A 9,876-nucleotide genomic window follows, 5' to 3' on the forward strand; every position below is an offset into this window, starting at 1 on the left:
CTGGTGATGAAATGCTACATCCTTAGGACACAAATTCTAAAATCATCATTAGCCCTTCCTTGATTCACCTCTAGGCTACATAGGCTGCTGTTTGCTAGGCCTCTTGTGATTAATCAATTATATTTTCAAAGAAACAAACTGTGCTTAAGCTATTGTAATTTAAATTATTTTAATTTTTTCTTGGATCTAGTGTGCAAAATTCCTTTAATTTTTCCGGATCGTACAATTTGTACTCTTAGATAACAAAACAATTTGTCATTTTCATTTTCAAAGAAATAAAATACACTTAAGCTACAGCAATTTAAATTATTCTAAATTTTCCTGAGACAGAATAGTGCAAACTCATTCAATTTTTTGTGTCCTATGATTCGTACACTTGGATAATTAATCAATTTAGTCATTTTTATTTTAAGAGAAAAGAATAAAATAAAACGCTTCCCATCTATTGTTAAGTTAATTAGTTTTTTTTTCTTTTTTATTGTTTCTTTAGAAAAGGTTGTCATGAAGCTTGAAATCGAAGCTTTCTACCCCATTTTTTAAAAAGAAAAATACTTCCTTGTTTGGGAAAAAAAGTATAACTTTAGCATGAGAACTATAATATAATTAATTATATCGAAAATCCTTCTTCCTAAAAGTTTCTTCACTGCACAAACTCATTTATACGCTAAATCAATCTCATTTTCCTTAAAATGGTAGGAATACTAACTTGATTTTTTATATATTGGAAAAAAAAAAGAGTTAATTTTCTCAGCTTTCAAGAATTTGACTGCTTAGATTAGTAAGCATTTGGGAAATGAAAATATATATATATATATATATATATATATATATATATATATATCTTGCTCAAGAAAAATAAACAGTGTAATGAAATCTATATGACATAAGCATTTGATCCTAATCAAACAACCCACCAGCATTAGAAAGCCCAATGCAACTTTCTTTCCGTTTTTTTTTTTTTTCTCTCTCTCTCTTTCATATAGCATATAAAAAGTTAGGAATTCCATAAATAATCTATGAGTGATTTCTTTTGCAAATTCACATTAGTTGGTCCCACTTAATGGGAAGTAAGAAGTTTCATTGGCTCCATCATCTGATGTCGGATCAAAAAAATTAATTGGACTTGAGGTGCGTTTGATGATACCAAAAGTTTCAAGTAGTGCCGTAAAGACTACTTAGTTGATCCATTTAAGTTTTTTTTTATAATTAAACGTTAGAATTCGAGTACCAAGAATTATAACTTTTCAATTCTGATAGTGTTGTTGTATTTAAGTGAAATAAGATATGCGATGTCATTTCAATCGGTTAATTTGAGTGGTTCAAATTTTTTGGATACTATCATCTCACCGATAAACTTTTATATTTGATTATAAAACTTATGATATTAGCAAAGAGTCTCGTAAAAGTACATTTTTTTATTGTGAACTAAGAAAAATTTCTGGTTGTGATGGAAACAAAGAGAATTGATTTTAGATGTATTTGATCATTTCAAAAGTTTCAAATGCTACGATAAAATTTATTTAATAAGTAATTTAAAAAAAATTAACTTCAAAGTTTAAGCATTATAATTTTTCAACTTGAAATAATGCTATAATATTTAAGTAAAGTATAAAATAAAAAATAAAAAATAATTAAAGGAAAGAATTAAAGAAAACTCTCCTAACAACTAAAATAAAAATAAAAATGAAGAACTGAGGAAGCACTTTCGGAGCACTTTTATTGGAGAACGGGCCACGGCCTATGCAATAAAAGAAAAGAAAAGTGTTTTGTCCGACTCAGGATGATGTGGAAGGAGAATGGACTCGTCACTCAAGGTACATGTCTACACGACCAGGGAGAAAATTCATAGAACGCTGAATCAGTGCCTTCAATTAACGGTCACAGATCCATTTGGCGCCAACTCCTGTTTTCATGTGTGAACTGGTTTGGGTTTTGTAGGGCCTCAGCTTTGGAATTTTGGGCTCGCTTCAGACAAGCAATCTCGCCCTTTCGGTGTTTGTGTTTGATCCTGTGAGAGTTTTCTCTCCGAATTCTATATATAGCCCTCTCCACATCCCTGTGTGTTTACTCTACCTGCCCATAGTTGCTCTTTCCATTCTTACTGCTCTCTCTTTCACTGTACAAGTCGTTCATCAGAATTTTTTTTATCTGGGTCATAAATTATAAACACGCCCACTTAATAATTTCTATTTTGAAGTGGTTTTTGAATGGTTTTGGCTTCTGGGTACTGCAAAAGATACCATATTTGAAAGTTCTGATCAGTTTTGGGAGGGGTTCTTGCTGGTTTTCGTGTTGGGATAATTAAGAACAAGCTGGTTTTGTGGGATTCAATCCATTTCGGCATCTGGCTCTTGACAAAAATTTAGAGTTTTCATACTAATTATCATTTGGGATCTGAATTTAAGGGGGGCGGGTGGGGGGAATTCTTTTCGTCATAAGAAAGTTTCACCTTTTCAGAAAATGATCCTGTTGTTCCAGGGGAGCATCCTGTCGACTTGCTATTCAATTCTTGAGAAGAAGTCCATCGTAGATAAAAGCTTTTATTTTTGGATCTTCCACATTTTCAATAGGTACAGTATTGGCACTTAGGCCTAAAGTTCCAATTCATCCCCTAAATTTTACTACTTCTGGTCTCTGTTCCTTCTTCCCCAATTTTTTTCTTTCTTTGGCTATTTTTTAGAGGTTCAGTTAATTAGCACAGTGGTGGACTAATGGGTGGGGCATCTTTGCCGCCTGGATTTCGGTTCCACCCGACGGATGAAGAACTGTTGGGATATTACCTGAAAAGAAAAGTTGAGGGGCTGGAGATTGAGCTTGAAGTAATCCCTGTAATTGATCTGTACAAGTTTGATCCTTGGGAGTTGCCAGGTAATTCTCAGACCAATCTTTCAGACATTTGTTTCAGGATAAACTCACTACTTTAACCAGATTTCCAACATGATTCTTTTAAGGTCACATGAACCCATGTTAAGTACATAATCCATCATTTGAATTGATGGTATGGTATCAAGTTTAGGATTTCATCAAATGTCAGTGATTTAGATTTTCAATATCAGTTGTGTTGATGACTGCTAATTTCTAAAATTTCATTGATGACTGCTTATTTCTAAAATTTCATTACAACTGATGCAAGACAATTTCCCTCGTGCATTGAAATCCTCTAAACCTAGATTATACAACTGGCTGGAAATGGTATTGTGGCTTTAGCAGTTCAACAGTAGATCAAACAGGGAATTTCATTGTTGTAAAGTACATTTTGTTTATATGTTTATTGTTTTCTTCTTCTCTTTCTTTAGTTTTTTAGGACACTCACTAAAATTCTTTCTCTGTGGGTTACCTATCTGTCGTTTTATTTTTATTTTTTCAATTTTTATTTGCCCTTTTGAAGACAGTCCAGTCAGCTTACTCCCTCTTCCCCACCTTTTTTTTTTTTTTAATATATAAAAATATCTTGCAAAAAAAAAAAAAGCAGTCCTAATTGTACAGCAGCCTTTTTTTGGTCACTTTAATTATTTCTTTTGTTCTTTTAATTTGATTTCATTTTTGGGAAAGTTTTAGCCATCTGATATGTAGTATGTGATTACAGACAAATCATTCCTTCCAAATCGAGACATGGAATGGTTTTTTTTCTGTCCCCGTGATCGGAAGTACCCAAATGGCTCACGCACAAATAGAGCCACCAAAGTTGGCTATTGGAAAGCTACTGGAAAAGACAGGAAAGTACTTTCCCAATCTTCGGTGATTGGGTATCGTAAGACCCTTGTTTTCTATCGTGGACGAGCTCCTTTAGGGGATCGAACAGACTGGGTCATGCATGAGTATCGCCTCTGTGATGATTCTTCTCAAGCATCAACTAATTTTCAGGCAAATTCAATAATCTAGCTCTTCATTCTTTTGCTTGTATTGTTTTAAAGTATATGGGTTATTGACATTCTTTCAATAGGGAGTTTGCATTCTTACAGCTTAAATGATTTACTAAAATTGGTATGAAAATTCCCTATATAGGGAGCCTTTGTTTTATGCCGCATTGTCAAAAAGAATGACAATGCTCATAAAGGTGATTGTCATGGAGAATCAAAAGCCAAGAGAGTTGAGGGCAGTCCAAGCAATGGGGACTTCAGCTCAACTGTGAACTCCAATGAGCCTTTGAGCATCTCTAGTGAAGTTCCTTCTCCATCAAGCTACACACACAGTGACAACTACTATACAAGTCCTATCACTGCTCCATATGAGTTTGCTCCAATCACAAAATATGATCCAGCTTCAAAGGTGACTGATCCTGCAAATCTTTGGGTCTCGCCTGATCTAATTCTTGATTCCTCAAAGGTATTCTCAAAAAAGTATCAAAAAAAAAAAAAAAATGTAAAGAAAACTTCGAGGACTGAAATATTGCTATCTTGTGCCTAGGTATATTGGAATTGCTTTTCTGAAACATTTTCCTTCGCATACTGCAGGAATACACACAAGGACAAGAAACCATATCTGAAATCTTTCAGCAGTGTGAGTTTCCATATTCAGGGACTGCATGGAAACCTTATTTTTACAGAGAAATCTCATCCAATTCATCATGCTCAAATTTTACAGAGGAAGTTGAGTCTGCTGGTGATTTTAGAAGAATTGGCTGCATGTCACCATACCAATGGCATCCAAACTTCTTTGATTGGTGTGGAAATGAGGATATACCACAGGAAGGTTATGAGCATATAAATTCTCTGAGAAATCCAGAACCTTTCTAAGGAAAAAAGGAATGAACATTGTAGCTCATTCTTTCTTTAATGCAGTGTTTGAAACTTGGAACCAAACTGATATTTGCAGACAAGCAAGTGAATATGGGGTTTTGGGGGAACTTTGGTTGCAGGATGACAATTTGGTGGTGGTGCTGTGATGGGTCTGTCTAGCTTTGAGACTTCTCTGATCAGTTTATTTTGTAGTAGATCGTCAAAAATGGGGCTCTGAGACAACGCCTTTTAATGTTTGTTCTTGGAGGGAAAACTACGGAGTTCCTATGTAATAAGTCTTTACCACAGAAATCCTTTTTATATCTGGTATGGGACTTGGTTTAGTAACAAAGTGTGGTATGGGTTTCTTGTTTATGTATCTAGGCAGTAAAAGAAAAGAATCCCCAGTGACAATCACTTTTATCCATTGCGCTGGGAATCAGTATTGTCTATCCTTCTGTCTTACAAAATAATTTTTTGCATAGAAGCTATTCACCGTCTTATATGCAAGTTTTTGTAAACCAGAGTATTCTGCTTAATGGATAACTATGTACTGCAGTAATCTTCTTTTGTGGAGCAACTTTTGAATTCCCCTAAAGCAGTTTCTAGTTTATGTTATGTGCAAGGGCATGCCTACTCTGTACACTTTGGTTGTCTTGGGGAGGGCAGTTGCATAACAGGCATTAGCATTTGTTTGTTGACTTTGTTTATAGATGGTTAATATGGTTAATTTGTTGTATGGGGTATGTTAGATTATCACTTTACCTAAAAGTTCAAGCTATTAAGTTGTGAGCTAACAATGTATATCAAGCTTTAACACTCCCCTGCACGTGCAGCCCGACAGGACGTGGAGAGATAAACGCACAATAAATAATACCTATGATAGGGAATACAATAATTATTTTTAAACACCATAGAATAAACGTGGGTAACAAGACTAGAACTCAGAACCTCCTGGTAATCAGCTCTGATACCATGTTAAGAATACCACTTTACCTAAAAGCTTAAGCTATTAGGTTGTAAGCCAACAATGTATATCAAGATTTAATGAGGTACTAGTGTTGGACATTGATATCAGAGTTGATTTCCTTATCTCATAACTTCTCCCCATTGAAAATTGGTTTTAGAATAAAATTTAAAGAGGAAACCAAGTGGCATAGGAACTAGGAAGGTAAGTTGAATGGAATAAGTCGGGGAAGGTAAATTGGTCCTACTGATGGAGTTCCTAGCCTTGGCCTTGGCTCCAGTCTTATCTCACATGCTAGCAAGCATTCTAGGAAGAATGACTTGGTTTTAGGTAGCTACTATAGCTCCTCTCGCCTTTCTAGCCTGCCTTGTGTTGCTAGGAAATGGTTAAGCTCTTTTTTTCTTCCAAAGGTTTTCACACTGAAAACTGAACTAGATCCCATTCCCTATATGCCCATTTAATATGAGTGTTGCTGCAGCCTGTAACCCTAGAGTGACTTTTATCCGTTGAGCACAGCACTACCGAATCACTAAGGCCAACTTTTGTCCTTGCTTGATGGGTGGGTCTTGGATTCAAGCTCCCTTCTACCTTTGCACTCAAGGATCAATCTCCATCTGGCCTAAGGAAACCTTTGTACACCTCCATTGCCTTTTGGGAGGCCTGCATCCCTTGGTCAGTAGTTCTTGTCACAAGATTAGAATTTTAGCTCTTCCAGAATGGTGTTTCACTAATGGAAAAAAAGAAGGGAAAGAAAGAACGGAATACTTCTCAAAGTAACAATAAAGCAACTCAAAGGCCAGTTACAACTGATTACATAAAACATTTTGACTGTGGACTACTATTTTGGCACTAAATGTGATGCAGTGAACAGACCTGCGGTCACACTGATTTAAAAATTTGTATTTACTCCAGTAGACTTAGCAGTAGCTTAGCAAAAAAACGAGTATAATTTGAAATAGTTACTCAAGTTTTGCTTCTATATTTGAGGTTGTGTTTGAGGGAAACTCAAAAGTATAACTACTTGCAGACAATTGCACTGCTTGTAGACACGGAAATTTAGCAGGAGATGACAGATTAACACCTTTTACCTTCACCAAATAAAAAAAGGTAAAATAAAGTAGGAATATTATTGCAGATATTCTAGTTCACTCTTCAAAAAATTCACCTCTAAAACATATGTCAAATCTTGGATGAACTATCCATGAAAGAACAAAACTGTTACTCTTTTTTGCTAGCAGTTACAGAGTAATCGCATAGAAGGCAAGAAATGCGAAGCAGCTGCTCGACGAAGACAGCAAAAAGCACCTAACATTGAGGATACAAGAAGTGCATAATTCTCTTTGCCGATTTTTTTGAATTGTTCTTTCCTCGTTTCTCCCTTTGGCAAGAATCTGGATAAAGAGACTGCACTAATGGAACTTTAAATGACTTTTTAGAAAGGCCCCAGTCCAAACCTTCTTTTTTTTTTTTTCTTTTTTTCCCCTGCAGCACCAACTAATATTCTTCACACTAGATTCCCCCACTCTACTAAATCACCCATTAGACCTACTTCTTGACCAGCAGATTAAGAACAAGAACAGGGAACCTTTACATTCTCAAGTAAACAAACAAAATTGATAATTTAACAGATCTTTTTCTCAGTTGTGCTCCACTTGCTCTGATTGAAAATGATAGCAGGATGTCTGTATCACAGATGATGGATTACAGATGTAGTTTGCAAAAGTGGGAATGTCATTGTACCTTATTAAGCAAGTACTTGCATAATTTAGGATAAATGGGACATATCAGGTGAGAGAGAGAGAGAGAGAGAGAGAGAGAGAAAGAGAGAGAACTAAGAAAATGAAATCTGTGGCACTAATGCTGGTGTACCAAAAGATGTTTGATGCACTATAAATATTAAAGCAGGGGTATATATATATATTCAGAACATTTTGCTCTTTACAGTTGGTTTCTGTAAGCTAAAAGTTACTATGCCTATGCATTCTAGTACAAGCTTGCAATTTCAGGACTACAAAAGACTTGCACTTCTTGAAGAGTGGCCCTGAATTCATCACCAAAGATGGACTCCTTCCCATCTTCCCTTTTGGCATAAGACAATCCCAGTCTAGATTTAGCTTGCCTCAAATCACCGACACCCGAATTTGTATCAGGCCCAGAAAATCCACCCATAACTGGTGCTAGCGGGGGCCCAATGAGTAGCCCATCAGCCCCAAACTGCGGTCCACCCCGAGCATAATCAAAAAGAGCCGCACCACTACCACCAACTTTAGGTAAATTGATAGGTTCACTTTGATCATTGTGTGTCCAATAGAACAAAAATGCATCAAAAGTGTCATAATAATCATCGGTGCTTCGATAGCCTTCAGGGTTAAATGCTCCAAACTTGAAGGACTTATTTGTGTATCCGATGATCACGCAAGGCCCCTTGAAGTCACACTGATTGTGAAATGAAGTCGCGCTAAATCCATCGATGGTGGCTCTATAGCAGCATCTGAGTTCTCTTCCTGCTCATGAACACCCCAAAACTGAGCACCAGTGGTACCATTTGATTGATGAGTTGGAACTACATGCATACCATGTTGAATTTACAGTGCCCAACACAAATTTTGAAAGAAACAAATGCTGTTAATGGTTGCACCAACAATGTACATACCATATATTATAAATATATAGTGCATCGTTTCAAAAAACTGACACACACACAAGAAAGAAATTGTGTCATGTGTTCCTCTGTGTATGTGTGTGTGTGTGTGTGTGTGTGTGTGTGTGTGTGAGAGAGAGAGAGAGAGAGAGAGAGTACCCCTTAAGAATGTTTGGCTGACAAGAGAAGGTGAGAAGGGGAGATGATGAATATCATGGTACTTGGGCTGTGGCCTTGCATCAATGTTTGGCCTGCCTATGTTCCAATCAAAGAAGCTCCTGGGGCTTCTCTTGCACCTCTGGATTACGCAGTTTGAAAGACAAGAAGCCATCTGCAGATGCCTAAACCTCCCCCCTCAAGGCTCAAATTCACTACCATCCTTGCAAATCTCACCCCATTTTCTTCTTCATTTTTTATATTTTTTTAAAATTTTAAAAGGTCTTATCGTCAGTCCTTCTCTATTGACCCAATGATTTTGTCCCTTTTCTTGTGGTCCAGTGAGGGCAAAATGCTAAGGCTTCCCATCACCCATGACTGCAGCTTCAATTATTTGGTTGGAAAGTTCATTTATAGGAAAGCCAGCCAACCCATATCAATCTAGCATCCTGGGCTTCTCATAAGTATGCTAATAGGCTAAAAATCCTAAACTATATAGAAAATATAAGGTTAAATTATGTTCCTGAAGTTTGACAAAATTGCAGTTCACTCCCAGAAATATTAACTGTGAGGGCTTAATTTTTGAAGTTCCAATTTTTCAGTTCGGATGAGATTTTAGAAATAGTATGAATCTAGGGCTACAATTTTTTCTTTTATGATAATACTTTTAATTTCCCAAAGCATGGGGTTCATAGCTCAGTGGTAGAGCATTTGACTGCAGATCAAGAGGTCACCGGTTCGAACCCGGTTGGGCCCTTCTCCAATCACATGTTGTTTGTATTCTTTTTAATATACTTTGTTCCCATGGTGATCCGTCTTTCAGACTTGCTTATGTGGAGCAATTCCCCATTATTACTTTATGTTCTTTTTCTTTTCCAGTCATACCTCATTTCATTTCTCTGCAACCTGGAATTGCCCTTTCTATTTATAATTTAAATTTGTCTTTCACACCAACGATGCTAATCCTTAAACATTTAGTCATTTACAATTTCTTTTTCCCCTGGTTGGGGAAAATAACCATAAAAAAATGCTATTTATTTGGCTGATAGATCCCAAAAATTTGTTAATTTTTAGTGTTAAAGTTTTTTAAATCACACACATACTCTCTCTATTGACCCATATATATGTTTAAAGTATTTTTCTTAATTATAAAAGCAAAAACTATGCAATTTTGACTCTCAAAAACCAAGAGAAGTACTTCAAAACATGACAAACTTTTTTCAAAGTATTTTTCTTAGTTATAAAAGCAAAAACAATGCAATTTTTACTCTCAAAAACCAAGAAAAGTACTTTAAAAAGTCAAACCCAAATGACAAAACTAATTTCAAAGTATTTTTCTTATTTATTAAAAAAAAAAACAATGAAATATTTCCTCTCAAAAACTAAGAAAAATA

At 35.8% G+C, this 9,876-nt stretch overlaps 2 protein-coding genes and 1 non-coding gene across 5 annotated transcripts; 2 read left to right on the top strand and 1 right to left on the bottom strand.

Annotated features, from left to right (window-relative positions):
* The first annotated feature begins 1,797 nt into the window (after positions 1-1,797).
* On the top strand, positions 1,798-5,291 carry LOC131164217 (NAC domain-containing protein 71-like). Of its 3 annotated transcripts, none has more exons than XM_058121237.1 (5): positions 1,798-2,570; positions 2,681-2,868; positions 3,587-3,864; positions 4,006-4,326; positions 4,455-5,291. In XM_058121237.1, exons 2-5 carry the CDS (start codon positions 2,712-2,714, stop codon positions 4,734-4,736), a joined length of 1,038 nt encoding a protein of 345 aa, XP_057977220.1. In that variant the 5' UTR covers positions 1,798-2,570; positions 2,681-2,711; the 3' UTR covers positions 4,737-5,291. The 3 variants fall into 3 exon arrangements, with proteins under 3 accessions (XP_057977220.1, XP_057977221.1, XP_057977222.1); XM_058121238.1 differs by having other exon boundaries at positions 4,006-4,269; XM_058121239.1 differs by having other exon boundaries at positions 2,482-2,868; positions 4,455-4,692; positions 4,782-5,202.
* A 2,288-nt stretch (positions 5,292-7,579) lies between these two features.
* LOC131164140 (uncharacterized) lies at positions 7,580-8,945 on the bottom strand. Its single transcript, XM_058121125.1, has 2 exons — positions 8,486-8,945; positions 7,580-8,189 (listed from the first exon to the last, which is right to left on the bottom strand). Exons 1-2 carry the CDS (start codon positions 8,655-8,657, stop codon positions 7,669-7,671), a joined length of 693 nt encoding a protein of 230 aa, XP_057977108.1. The 5' UTR covers positions 8,658-8,945; the 3' UTR covers positions 7,580-7,668.
* Positions 8,946-9,167: 222 nt separating this feature from the next.
* On the top strand, positions 9,168-9,239 carry TRNAC-GCA (transfer RNA cysteine (anticodon GCA)). The gene has a single exon. It is a non-coding gene; the product is annotated as a tRNA-Cys (tRNA).
* Positions 9,240-9,876: the final 637 nt, after the last annotated feature.

This window comes from Malania oleifera, chromosome 9 (assembly GCF_029873635.1).
Source record: "Malania oleifera isolate guangnan ecotype guangnan chromosome 9, ASM2987363v1, whole genome shotgun sequence".
Taxonomy (NCBI): domain Eukaryota; kingdom Viridiplantae; phylum Streptophyta; class Magnoliopsida; order Santalales; family Ximeniaceae; genus Malania; species Malania oleifera.

What these genes read in the sequence shown, in the direction of transcription:
- LOC131164217 (XM_058121239.1), top strand. Translation starts at nt 2,712, where the DNA reads ATGGGTGGGGCATCTTTGCCGCCTGGATTTCGGTTCCACCCGACGGAT. An exon ending in AAGCATCAACTAATTTTCAG is followed by an intron (nt 3,865 to 4,005) that starts GCAAATTCAATA and finishes TTCCCTATATAG; the next exon opens with GGAGCCTTTGTTTTATGCCG. An exon ending in TGAGGATATACCACAGGAAG is followed by an intron (nt 4,693 to 4,781) that starts GTTATGAGCATA and finishes TCTTTAATGCAG; the next exon opens with TGTTTGAAACTTGGAACCAA.
- LOC131164140 (XM_058121125.1), bottom strand. Translation starts at nt 8,657, where the DNA reads ATGGCTTCTTGTCTTTCAAACTGCGTAATCCAGAGGTGCAAGAGAAGC. An exon ending in CAGCCAAACATTCTTAAGGG is followed by an intron (nt 8,190 to 8,485) that starts GTACTCTCTCTC and finishes GTTCATGAGCAG; the next exon opens with GAAGAGAACTCAGATGCTGC.